The sequence below is a fragment of the Fopius arisanus genome, unplaced genomic scaffold (assembly GCF_000806365.1).
Source record: "Fopius arisanus strain USDA-PBARC FA_bdor unplaced genomic scaffold, ASM80636v1 scaffold00012, whole genome shotgun sequence".
NCBI classification, from domain to species: domain Eukaryota; kingdom Metazoa; phylum Arthropoda; class Insecta; order Hymenoptera; family Braconidae; genus Fopius; species Fopius arisanus.
Genome location: NW_011887751.1, coordinates 329,979 through 342,985, shown reverse-complemented (window position 1 = coordinate 342,985; position 13,007 = coordinate 329,979). Strand labels below are relative to the sequence as shown.

General features: G+C 40.1%; 3 protein-coding genes across 4 annotated transcripts; 1 reads left to right on the top strand and 2 right to left on the bottom strand.

Moving 5' to 3' along the window:
* Positions 1-1,822: 1,822 nt before the first annotated feature.
* On the bottom strand, positions 1,823-7,415 carry Top2 (topoisomerase 2). 2 transcript variants are annotated; one of them, XM_011298915.1, is made up of 4 exons: positions 7,304-7,415; positions 7,082-7,138; positions 3,373-6,652; positions 1,823-3,176 (listed from the first exon to the last, which is right to left on the bottom strand). In XM_011298915.1, exons 3-4 carry the CDS (start codon positions 6,631-6,633, stop codon positions 1,911-1,913), a joined length of 4,527 nt encoding a protein of 1,508 aa, XP_011297217.1. In that variant the 5' UTR covers positions 6,634-6,652; positions 7,082-7,138; positions 7,304-7,415; the 3' UTR covers positions 1,823-1,910. The 2 variants fall into 2 exon arrangements, with proteins under 2 accessions (XP_011297217.1, XP_011297216.1); XM_011298914.1 differs by lacking the exons at positions 7,082-7,138; positions 7,304-7,415 and adding an exon at positions 6,856-6,920.
* A 1,887-nt stretch (positions 7,416-9,302) lies between these two features.
* Cbp80 (Nuclear cap-binding protein subunit 1) lies at positions 9,303-12,316 on the top strand. Its single transcript, XM_011298912.1, has 3 exons — positions 9,303-9,422; positions 9,488-9,606; positions 9,750-12,316. The coding sequence occupies exons 2-3, from the start codon at positions 9,567-9,569 to the stop codon at positions 12,089-12,091; spliced, it is 2,382 nt and encodes a 793-aa protein (XP_011297214.1). The 5' UTR covers positions 9,303-9,422; positions 9,488-9,566; the 3' UTR covers positions 12,092-12,316.
* Positions 12,308-12,876, bottom strand: LOC105262985 (uncharacterized). The gene is made up of 2 exons (XM_011298913.1): positions 12,559-12,876; positions 12,308-12,492 (listed from the first exon to the last, which is right to left on the bottom strand). Exons 1-2 carry the CDS (start codon positions 12,769-12,771, stop codon positions 12,325-12,327), a joined length of 381 nt encoding a protein of 126 aa, XP_011297215.1. The 5' UTR covers positions 12,772-12,876; the 3' UTR covers positions 12,308-12,324.
* Between the last annotated feature and the right edge of the window lie 131 nt (positions 12,877-13,007).

The following is a 13,007-nucleotide window of genomic DNA, read 5'->3' as shown; positions in this document are numbered from 1 at the left end:
AGCGATTCATATGTCCTTAGTGTGTGGTATGAGAATAATGGAATATTTGCAATGAAGAGAAAAATCGAAAAAATTGTTACAATTTAGCATGCGTGTATATATCATACGAAAAAAAAACCTAAAAACTGAAAGAAATCAAAAGAATTGTTTTTACTTGATTTCACATATTTCGAAGATCATTGTCTCCCCTTTTATTTTTAATTCCACAATTTTCATTGATGTCATAAACAATAAAAGTCCATAATTTAATCGATTCCACAGTGAACTGGAAAAAAATCGTATGAAATTTTTATCTTCAATTCGTTATTTTAGAGAGAAGAACGAAATAAAAAGCGAAAAATTGTACAATTCCATTTTATTCACAAATCGTTTTGCTATCATTCTAGATAAATTAATATTTTCACTGGTGAATTGATTTACTCGTGCGATTAATTATCAAATTCATTTTATCTCCTCCTTCTTCGGGACTCGATCATTTTAATTTGCGTCTAATAGGGATGAGCAATAAAAAATGTCAACCTAAAAAGAAAACGAATTATCTCTAGATCATCATCATAATTCAACAGACCTGAATCAATTAGTCGCTTTACTCAATTTGTTTTATATATGTACGTTATATAGATATTAATAATTATGGAAATAGAAGACTAAGTTATTTTATCAAGTGCCCTTTTGCTTTGTATTATAGTTAACGCGATCTAAAAAAAAATGTCGATAACAAAAACCATTTTTTCATGCGCATTTTTTCCCCTGTGTTTTTCTCAATTTTTTTTTATTAAAAAAAAATAAATAAATCCCCCCATTTGATTTATCAAGACAGGATTCAAAGACAACAATAAATTGAATTCAATTTTTTTTATTCAAACATTAATCCTCCGATTTAACATTCATTCTCATACGTACAATTGTCATTAATTATCAGACAAGAACGAGACAAGGAGTTGAAAATATTCAGGTGAGTGGTGTTTATTACAAATCTTACAAATAATTATTAATTATAATATCCCATTACTCTGAGGGGTAAATAATTGAATTTCGTATTTAGCATGAAAATTTTAGTTTAGGAAAAAATAATTCATTCCCGACGGAATAATTTTCCCAAATTATTCAATCACGAAATAACTTACATCTCACCACATCCGCCTATTATTTTAAAAAAAACCTACATACGAGTAAATTAACAAAATCCGAGAGATTCAGCTACAATCTTATAAATCTCTCATTATCATATTGATGTGCATTCACTCACGTCTCGTGAGACTAAACGAAAATAATCAGTTAATTGAAATCGAGACAAAAATAAAATTACACTCCTAATTACTCTAATAAGTCGTTGAGATTAATCATGTGTACTGTACAACTCGAAAGGACCAAAACCAAAGATCACGTATAAAATCGTTGGGTTGAAAAATTGTTTAACATTGAATAAAGGGAATGGACAACTAAAATTTTCAATAGAAAATATTTTTCCACTCCCAAATATCAACGATTTAAAATCATCCATATTCCCGTATTAATTCCACGATAATCTCACAAACTTTCGCATACCAGAATTATCACCCCCCGTGAATAACCCACCCCCCATATCCCGTAAAAAACCATTGCAATTCACCTACACATTAATTAATTATCCTAATTACCACATACACTTATCAAAATCTCGTGGAGATGATGAGCTGAGACAGTAGTAAATTGGATCGAGTAAATAACTCGTAAATCCATTTGTAACTGACGTATCGCGTAAATATCTATTCGGAGAAAAAATTCTAGAGACAAATGCCAGAGATTTTTTCAAATAAAAAAAGTTCTTTTGCCTTTTTTTTTGGGGCCCTTTTTCCCGAGATATAAACAAATTAAAGTGACCCCTCATTTTCAATTGGATTGCAATCAATCTATCTATCCTGATTCCCTCAATCTGAATCATCAGAATCCATGGCATAGGAAACAGCTTTTCTGGCTCTACCCCCAGGTTTCCTAGGCGGTGGTGAATCCTCGACAATACTATCATCAAAGCTCTCGCTCTTCTTCACCTTCTTCTTCCCCCTGGCCTCATAAATATCATCCTCATCCTCATCAGATGAATTCATCCTCTTGACAGTTCTCTTCACCCCCTTAGGCCCACCATTCTCCTTCTTCTTACCCCCAGACGTTTTTTTCTTAGCGATATGCTTGACAATCGGTGAATCATCACTAGAGCTTGCAACTCTATCGCCACTTGATTTCACTGGTGTATTTCCAACGAGTGAATCAAAAAGCTCCTCAGAGCTAGGTTTAGGCGGCTGATTCTTCTTATCAATTTTAAAATCATCCTCAGAGTCACTGTCATGACCTCTTCCAGATGCTGACTGAGCTGATGGAGCAGATGATGGTGCAGACACTGGTTTCTTCTCTTCATCATCACTCAGAAGATCAACATCACTGCTCTTCTCGTCCTCACTGTCCAAATTATATTTTTTCTTAGCAGCAGCAGCTCTTCTCGGTGTTCTAGGTGCTGGTGGTGGTGATAGAGTATCAAAATCAATGTCTGGATCACTCTCATCACTCTCATCACTGCCTCTCGATTTTTTCTTCTTCTTCTTCTCAATGGGCTTGAAGGGCAGAGTTGTCTGCTTACCACCACCTTTTTTCTTCTTCTTATCAATTTTATCTGGTGATGTACCCAGTCTGTCCTCTAGAGATTTTGCATTCGACTCCACTAGCATATCGAACTCATCTTTCTCCTCTTTTATCTCAATTTTCTCTTTCTTCACGCGTGGCGCCTTCTTCACACCGTCTTTCTTGTCCTTTGATACGATATCTGCTTTCTCGATTCTCTTCTTCAGGTCGCTGTCGATTAATGGAAGTATACGGCGTGAGTTCTCCACTTTGTACAGTGGCTTGGCAGCGGTTTTCTTCGCTCCTGCCTTTGGCTTCTCCTCGTCTTTACGCTCTTTTTCCTCGACTCTATTCAGTTCTGCCAGTAGAGCATCCAAATCCTCTTTCCAGAGACCCATCGGCGTTTTCGCCTGCAGACGCTGCAGTTCACCAATTTTCGTGTCTCGTTGTTTCAATAATTCGTCCTTCCGTTCTTTCGTGAGGGACCACATTGTCATTCCCAGGAGATAGTCAAAATTCTCTTTCTCTATTGCAGATGCTGATGCTGGCTCATCACCATTTTCACCGTCTGCTACCTCTTCCTGAAAGAGTAGATCAATTTTTTTTTTCATTTCAATATTAATAACAACTATTTAAAAATTGATTAAAAAAATGAATGAAACCAGAATTCATTTCTCTGAACTCACTTCTTCTTTCTTCGGTAGCAAAACATTTCAATTGAATTATTACAGGAATATTAACAGAGTAATTAAACAGGAATAATAAACAATGATTTACCAAAACTTCTTCTCTATTCTGGGCCAATTTCCAGGCAACAACTGGATCTGAGTCATAATTTCTTCTGACAAGCTCAGCAATCATATCCTTCTTCTTCTTATTCTCAATAACAAGATCACCATCGCACTTCTCGATGATAAACCTAGCCTGATTACTGAGTTTCGACGCCTCAGCCTTGAGAATTCCCTCCAGATAATCTTTCCTCCTGTGATAGGTGTCCAATCGAACTTTATAAAATCCTCTCATTATTTGCAAAACAGAATCGTACTTCTGGAGACACTGAGCCTCATCGAAGGCGCACATTGAGGTAATTGACGTTGTAGTCTGTATCTTGAAGGCCTTGTGGAGACCCTCTCTCTCGAGTTCCTGGAGTTTATCACGCGACAGTGTGACAATAAATTTTACATCAGTGTCAGTATGATACTCTTTAAAATCAGTGATGAGAGCTGGAGTTTTCTCTGATCCATTGAGCATGGGCTCGAGAACAGTCTCTTTGTATGTCTGGGTCCAGCAGCCAACAGGAAGCTCTGTTATTTCCACTTTATCAGGTCCAATAATCGATATCTCACCAGAGATAACATATCTGTACTCTCCACACTTCTCAATACTCCCTACAAAATTTTTATAAAACGGAGTCATAGGCTTGGGCTCGCCCCCCTCAATCATTCTGTACAGATTATCAATGATCTCCCTGGGACTGTAATTAGGAATTTTAGTCATCCATCCAGTGCCAATGCCATCAGCTCCATTGACCAGTACCATTGGTATAATAGGAATGTAGTAAACAGGTTCAATTTTCTGATTGTCATCGTACTCGTGCTTCAGGAGTGCATCATCGTGTTTGTGAAATATAAATCTCGCCAGTGGACTGAGTTTAGTGAATATATATCTGGGACTTGCCGAGTCCTTTCCACCCTGGGCTCTCGTACCGAACTGACCATTGGGCATCAGAAGATTTATATTATTGCTGCCAACGAAATTCTGGGCTAAATTAATAATGGTAGCCATGAGTGATGCCTCACCGTGATGATAGGCTGAATGTTCAGCGACAGAACCAGCCAATTGGGCGACCTTCACTTCCTTTTTGTCATTCCTCTTGAAGCATGTGAATATAACTTTTCTCTGTCCAGGCTTAAATCCATCAATCATGCTGGGAATTGACCTGACATTATCGTAATTACTGAACAACACTAGCTCCACGTTAATAAAATCTGAGTATGATACAGCTTTAGTGTCTTTCTGATAGAGGAATCTCTCTCCAAGTCCCACCTCCTTTCTCCTCTTGGTCTCGTCCATGTGATTCGTCAACCAATCCTTTCTCTGATCCACGCACTTCTTGCTGAATGCCATTATGATGTTCTGATCGTCCTGCTCACCATCGTATCTGAATCTGATCCTGTGTCTTGCCATATCTGCGAAATATTCCTTAGCCTCTTTAGCCGAAGATGTACCCAAACCTTTGTAGTACTTGACATTGTACGTGTGAAAATTCTCCGTCTCCTTTTTCCACTCCTCGAACTCGGGTAACGAGTAGAATGACAATTTGTGATTTCCTTTCCACACTTTGACGATCGGTGTTATGAATTCCTCAACGAAATTTCGTCGGAGAAGCGTAGGCCAGTTGTGGTGAATAAAATTAATCAGGAGTCCCTTGATGTGAGAGCCATCCTGATCCTGATCAGTCATGATCATCACTTTTCCATACCTCAGGGTCTTCATGTCATCGTCAGTTTCGTATTTCTTCTTGTACTGGAGCCCTAGGATCTTGATCAAATTATTAATCTCAGCGTTCTCAAGGATTTGCTTGTGCGTTGCCTCTCGTACATTCAGAATTTTACCCTTTAGTGGAAATATTCCATATTTATCACGACCAAGTGCACCTATTCCAGACACTGCCATGGACTTGGCTGAGTCTCCCTCAGTCAGAATTAATGTACAAGTTATGGATTTTGCTGTACCAGCATCATTAGCATCCTCGAGCTTTGGAATTCCTGATAATTTTCTCTGCTTGGACTTGGGCCCCAATTTCTGCAGCTGCGAGTCAGCCTTGAACTTTGCCCAGGACAAAACAGACTCGACTATTCCAATTTTTGTAACTGTCGTCACAAATTTTTCACTTATCGTGCACTTTTGTCCGAATGATTTGGCCTGAAGTGTCATATTCTCTTTAGTCTGAGAGTCAAACGTGGGATTGTTGATCAAACAATTGATAAATATCCAGAGATGATTCTTTATCTGAAAAGGCTTGATAGGAACGCCTCCCTTATTCCTCTTCTTCAATGTCTCCAGTAGATTTTTAACGATCAAATCCGTCACGTGATCAACATGTCTACCTCCTTTGGTCGTGGCAATTGAATTGACAAATGACATCTGTTGAAATCCCCTGTCAGAGAGAGTGACAGCGATTTCCCATCGAGGCCCACAGGACTCATAGGCTATCTTCAGTGGACTAGCATTGTCATCCTCCTTTCCCTTGATGTAGAGATCGACGTAGTCCTTGAAGGCCTTAACAGGAATTCTCTGTCCATTGAGGAATACTTTGACCCCTCGAGCTGATGCTGCTACGTCATAAGCTCTCCTCGACATCAAGGAGACAATATCATCGTCCAATTTTTCCATTTTAAATTTCTTCAAGTCCGGGGAGAATGTGACTTTCGTAAAATCATCACCGGAGAATTCTTTTATTCGTGGCTCTGAGGCTTTTCCCATGTTATTACCCCACGTCTGCTTCAAGGACTTCTTGTACTCTTTCGATGCTGTCTCAACGGTGAAACGATGGGAAAATATATTACAGAGCTTAGCACCGTAACCGTTACGACCACCAGTGACTTTTTCCTCCTCGTCGTCGTAATTCGATGATGTCAGGAGATGTCCGAAGATCATTGTGGGCACGTACATGTTCTCCTCCTTGTGAACTGCCACTGGTATTCCTTTTCCATTGTTCCAGACTGATATTGTGTTGTTATCGGCGTCAATATCTATTTTTATAGTGTCCATCTTGGGATCTCGCTGCTTGTTGTCAGCAGCATTCACCAGGATCTCGTCGAAGATCTTGTAGAGACCTGGCACATATTTTATCTCACGCTGGATCATCATCTGCTTCTCCTTGTCGTAGACCCACATCTGCTCCTGGACAAACTCCACGGAACCGATGTACGTGTCAGGACGAAGGAGAATGTGCTCCAGCTGTGATTTCTTCTGGTAAATTCCCTCGATCGTCTTCTTCTTCGGGGCATCGCCGCCTCCATTTTCCGTACTCATCTTCGAGGCGTTTGTTATTCTGAAAAAAACAAAATTTTCATTTTCTTCGATGTGACATTATTTTTCATTGACAAAATCATCATCAATCATTTAATTTATTGAGTTTTTAATTCGTAATTGGTCCTTGAAAATCTGAAAACACGTTGATCTGTTCCACTGGCTCAATTCCTGATGATCAAAAATCCAATAAAAAAAGGGGGGAAATCAAAAAAATCATCGTACCGAAAACAAAAACGTGTGGACCACCGAAAAATCCGGAACATCAACACCCCAACGGATCTCCAGTACCTGCAATCTCAAGTTAGCGCCTTTTTGAAATAATAAAAGGCAAAACGCCACCTTTTCGTACAATTTCGGCAGACAATAACCGAATGAACGATCGAGACTAGAAATATTTCCAAATAAATTGATAAAAAATTGAAAATAAAAAATCCACAATAATAATTACCTTCAATAAATTCACTGGGCTAATCACCTCGTCTTCAGAGTCGATCGTTCTTCGTTGCTGGTGATGTTAAAATGCGGTATAAACAGAGAGAAAAAAAAATATTAATCAACGAGCGTCGGTTGGCGAGGATGCCAGGGCATACTGACAGTTTTTACAATATTTATGTTTGGGATTGTTTATTTAGTAGCACCGATTGATAACGATAAAATAAATTGGTCTAACCTCCGGTTAAAATCATTCTGAATGCTGTCGTTGTGAAAAAGTTTTGGAGTTACCGTTGAACGTTATGGCGTTCCCTCTTTCTGTATTTTATTTTTTTCAATGGAATGAACACCGACACATAATGAAGAGCGGGAGAAAGTGGCGATTTTACGGAATTTGGCGCCACTTGCTTTTTTGCGGAAGGATGTAGAGGGAATCGCTGCACCGGATGTCGATGTTTTTTGAATTCACAGCTGTCCCGGCGTCCCTGACAATCCGTTAATTAATTGTTCATTTATCCAAGTTATTCGTATCCAGAGAAATTATTTATTATTATTTCACCAGTTATTTAGAATTCTTCATCGCAAGTGGAACACGTGAAATCATCGGAAATCAATTGGATCGATAAACGAGAGGTTTAAAACATTTTTTTTCTATCATTTAAAATCATTTTGAGCAGAAAATTCAGGAACTGAATGAAAGAATTTTTTAATCAGTTCTTTTTCGATGAAAATTTGAATTTTTCGTGTTATTGTGAAATTTTATATTTAAACAATTCAGTTTTAAACATCAATTTTTTATTTTATATTTAAATTTCATAGAAATTATTGTGCGAACTTTTAGTCGGGTGTTTTGATGACAATTACAGTTGTATGATATTTTTTGAAATTGTTTAGTCATTTTTTAATAAATTTGAGGATTTTTTAATAAATAAAGAGGATTGACCAAAGTAGAGGCTCAGTTCTGGGGGTTTGGGTAATTTAATTTTTTTACTGCAAAGGCGATTTTTAATTATGATTTGATAGTTTTTATTTTAAATTATTATTTTAAATTATTTATTATTTTTTATTTTAAATTTTTTTATTTTATTGGAGAGTTAATTGAATAACTGAAAATTGTTTGTAATGTAGGCATTGAATATATCAAGAATCAGGAATGAAAAAAATGACATGAAAATAAAATGAAAATGATGCTTCAAGGTCATAAAAAAATGCATACGTAACTCACCTTGCAGTGGGTTGCAAGATTCCCTCCAATCCTGGTGATGTCCATGTGATTCTGACGCCAAAGGTTGAAGTCGTCTTGGAAGCACTAGCACTCGAGACAGTTCACAAATTCACTAATCACTCACCACACAACCAAGAATGTTTTATCAACTCCAAATCCACAAAGATCAATAAAATAATATCAAAGATCAAATAATATTTTTAATCATTCAGAATAACATGAATGAGAAAAGTAATCCTTCGAATCTAATTCGCACTGTCACTTCAGTCCGTATCTAAACACACACTAAACAATTCACAAAATCACTTGCACTGAGTCCCGCACTTTGTATTTTCAATGTTCACAGGCGGCGCGGGTTTCTGCGCTCACTAGGACCCAGATGTTAACGGAGTTTAAATACGCGACGCACGACTAGACGTTCCGCGCGCGGTCGCGGAACGACTGACCCCCCACTCAAAATGGCAGGGCGTTGGAGACGGCGCTCGAGTGGGGGGTCCCCCGGCGATACTCCGGGCATGCGCACAGAACACCCCGCATGCGCACAGAACACCCTGCATGCGCACAGAAGACCGCTCGAGTGGGGGGTCGCCAGGCGATACTCCGTGCATACGCACGCACACCGTCCATGCGCACAGAACACCGCGGGCAGTCTCAATTTGACGAGATAAGATAATTGCGAAAATTCTGAACCTAATAAATAATTCTCTCTTAAAAAATTTTTTTTTCTCTTAAAAATTCTTATCATTCCCTGGCTATGGTGGGGCTGGTTACGTGCAAGGTACCAATTCTGGTCAGCATTAAGGCAGATGATTCCATGAAAAAATTATTATTATTTATCTTTATATTGAGTAAAAATATCTCTTTCAGACTGCTGCCCTGTGGATGTGATGACAGCACCCCAGTGTTGCGTGTGGCGCCCTCCCTCTTATGGGGTCGGCTACTACGATGCCGCTGGGGTTGCTCAAACCCCCAGAACTGAGCCTCTACTTTGGTCAGTCCTCTTTGGTGGAGTCCATGGAAGTCTTGGAACCCAAAATAATTGTCCAGTGAAAAATCTCGTGAAGAAATCGACAATTGAATCGTTGGATCGACTCGATAACTCGTTGCTCATTCTAATCGAGAGAAGCATTCGGTAATTAGATATTTATTTTGTTGATTAATTGCAGTTTTAAGTGATGAATGTGGGGTTTATTTCAGGCGAGACGTGGCTGTCAGTTGAGATCTGTGAGACATCGATGTTCAGTTGTTCCTTGAGGACCTGACGATTTTAGAAACGATGAGTCGACGAAGAGCTCACGACGATGATGATGGATACGGTAAGTACGATTTTTTATTGGATCTCTCATGGATCCGGTGTTCCCCAGGGCTTTTCTCTAGAGTTTGAGGTTAAGTTCGCCTAGTCACCGGTTTCGATAAGAAATCGAGAAGTTTCTCACTCGATGATAAATATTTTTTCCAGAACGTGCCTACAAGAAAAGACGTCGAGTCTCTGAGAACCAAGAGATTGAGGATCGCCTGGAGTCGCTGATCCTCCGAGTGGGTGAGAAATCCACCTCCTCCCTGGAGAGTAACCTGGAGGGTCTGGCGTCAGTGCTGGAGGCAGATCTCGGGGTTTTCCGTACAAAAATTCTCCGAATCCTGACGGATTGTGCGATGAAAATGCCAGAGAAATGCACGATCTACACAACACTCGTCGGCCTTCTGAACGCCAAGAACTTCAACTTCGGTGGTGAATTCGTGGACTACATGGTGAAGAATTTCAAAGACGCCCTGAAGTCCTGCAAATGGGACGCAGCTAGATATTCCCTGCGTTTTCTTGCGGATCTTGTTAATTGTCACGTGTTGTCATGTGGATCCTTGATGCAGCTCTTCGACTCGATGCTAGACGCAGCCAACGAGGATAGTGTACCCCAGGTGAGGCGGGACTGGTACGTCTACGCAGTCCTGTCGACACTACCCTGGGTGGGACGAGAGCTCTACGAGAAGAAAGAGCAGGAGCTGGACCACCTGATGGTAACAATCGAAGTATTCCTGAATAAAAGAAGTAAAAAACATCAGCCAGCCCTTCGTGTCTGGTCCAGTGACACTCCTCATCCCCAGGAGGAATACCTGGACTGTCTCTGGGCACAAGTGCGAAAACTCCGACAGGACAATTGGGCTGAGAAACACATCCCACGTCCCTATCTGGCATTCGACTCGATTCTCTGTGAAGCCCTCCAGCACAATCTTCCAACGATAATTCCACCACCACATCACGACTCATATCTCTATCCCCTGCCAACCGTCACCTTCCGCATGTTCGATTACACAGACTGCCCAGCAGAGGGTCCACTACTCCCCGGGAGTCACGCAATCGAGAGATTTCTCATCGAGGAACACCTCAGACAGATAATCGACAATCACTTCCACGAGAGAAAGGACTGTGCAGCTAATCTCCTGAATTTTCCATACAAAAATAAAATTCCACTGGATTACTGTATCGTTGAGGTGATGTTTGGAGAATTATTCAAATTACCAACACCCAAACACCTGGAGATCTGCTATGGCTCAATTCTCATTGAACTCTGCAAGCTCCAGCCGTCGACGATGCCCCAGGTATTGGCTCAGGCAACTGAAATTTTATTCAGGAGAATTGACAGCATGGCAGCCGCTTGTTTCGACAGATTCGTCTGGTGGTTCGCCTACCACCTGAGTAATTTTCAGTTTCGATGGTCCTGGGAGGACTGGGACTCCTGTCTCCAGAGAGATGCCGAGCATCCAAGACCCATGTTCATCAAGGAGGTACTCCTCAAATCCCTGAGGCTATCCTATCACCAGAGAATCAGGGACATGATGCCTGAGAGCTACGCTGAATTGATTCCAGCTGTTCCTGAGCCAATTTACAAGTACAGCTCTGAGGGCGCTAGCTCACTCCCTGGAACAGCTGCTGCTCATGAGCTCGTTGTCTCCATCAGGAGAAAGTGCACTCCCGAGGAAGTCATCAATGTCCTCAATACCCTGCCTGGACCTGGGGAAAACGAGGAGACCAATAATTTCAATCCTTTGAAGATCGATGTCTTTGTCCAGACACTTCTCAATTTGGGCTCCAAGAGCTTCAGCCACAGCTTCGCTGCCATTGGAAAATTTCATTATGTGTTCAAGGTGCTAGCAGAAACCGAGGAAGCGCAAAAATGCATCCTGATGAATATGTACGCCTTGTGGAAGAACCACTATCAGATGATGGTTGTTCTCACTGACAAATTCCTCAAGACTGGTATTATCGAGTGCAGTGCAATCGCCAATTGGATATTCTCCAGAGAAATGTCATCTGAATTCACTAAATTGTATATCTGGGAAATTCTACACTTGACAATTCGTAAGAAGAATCAACACGTCATTAAATTGACTAAAGAGCTCACTGAGGCGCGTGAGAAGATGAGAAGAGATGAGAGCAAGTCTGGATCATCGTCTGATGAGGAAGATGGTAGTAAGGACAAGGGGGAGAGACCCTCTGAGGAAGTACTGGAGAGGATGGAGGAGAAGCTGGAGGCAGCGCAGGCAGATCAGAAGAATCTCTTTCTTATTATTTTTCAACGGTTTATTATGATTCTCTCTGAGCACTTGGTCAGGTGTGATACTGATGGCATTGACTACAACACCCACTGGTACAAGTGGACCGTTGGCCGTCTTCAACAGGTCTTTCTAACCCACCACGAACAAGTCATGAAATACTCATCGACTCTCGAAACTCTTCTGTTCACTCCGGATCTTGATCCTCACATTCTCGATGTGTTCCACCAGTTCGTCTCCCTCAGGGCGTGAAATCTCGAAATAATAATGATGGTAGAATCATTTTTTAAGGTTTAAAGATATTGCGACGAGATTTTTACACCGATATTTTTGACTTTATGGTACCGAGGGTAGACCAGTTTGAATAATTAAACTGATTAATCGTTTATTCGTTTGCATTACTGTCATCAAACCAAATAGCTATATTGTATGTAAAAAATTGCGTATACAATAAATTTTCATTAGATTATTTGAGAGGATGGGATTTAATCTGTCAGACGATCGGTTACAGGTGTGGTGAACCTGCTGTTTCTTCGGAAGGGCTCGTGGAGGTTTAGAACTGTGGAACGCCTTTTTAGGATTTCCTTCGAGATCTTTTCCTTGTAGATGGTCTCCGTCAGACTCCCACCGTAAACTGGATAATTCACTCGTTTCTGGACGATATGTAAAGTATTTTAATTAATTATAATTGAATGAATTATTATTCTCGTCGTGATTACCTCGGTGAGGACTTCCTCTTTCTCCAGGATGGGTACGAAATCCTCTAGGCAATATTCGTCGATGTATTCTGATGAAATTGATTTGTAACTCGAGGGCTCGTCCTCTGGGTGAGGGAGAAATTTCTCAAATGCCTTGAGGGCTAATAGTTCTCGCAGGAATTTCCTCCGTTTTCCTTCGTGTTTCGATGATTTTGTTTCATTCTCACTGGACATCCCTCGGTTATAATTTTTAATATTCAATTTTTTGATTCAATAATTTATGGACGAGTATTTATCCTTGATTAATCGACGGTTGCCTAGCAACTCCATTATAATCCCCATTCATTCAACAGTAACGCTATTACAACAATTAATAATTAATAATAAAAAATATAGCCTTTTTCAACAATTTAAATCTCCAGAAATCATCCGTTAAATAAAAAAAATTTCTTGAGAAGAAATTATGAATG

Bases quoted from the DNA above. Each gene is read 5' to 3' on its own strand.
- Top2 (XM_011298914.1), bottom strand. From the start codon at position 6,896: ATGTTCCGGATTTTTCGGTGGTCCACACGTTTTTGTTTTCG. The intron at 6,653-6,855 runs GTACGATGATTT...TGTTTTTTTCAG, and splicing joins TCCACACGTTTTTGTTTTCG to AATAACAAACGCCTCGAAGA. The intron at 3,177-3,372 runs GTAAATCATTGT...CTACTCTTTCAG, and splicing joins AGAATAGAGAAGAAGTTTTG to GAAGAGGTAGCAGACGGTGA.
- Cbp80 (XM_011298912.1), top strand. From the start codon at position 9,567: ATGAGTCGACGAAGAGCTCACGACGATGATGATGGATACG. The intron at 9,607-9,749 runs GTAAGTACGATT...TATTTTTTCCAG, and splicing joins CGACGATGATGATGGATACG to AACGTGCCTACAAGAAAAGA.
- LOC105262985 (XM_011298913.1), bottom strand. From the start codon at position 12,771: ATGTCCAGTGAGAATGAAACAAAATCATCGAAACACGAAGGAAAACGG. The intron at 12,493-12,558 runs GTAATCACGACG...CATATCGTCCAG, and splicing joins AAGAGGAAGTCCTCACCGAG to AAACGAGTGAATTATCCAGT.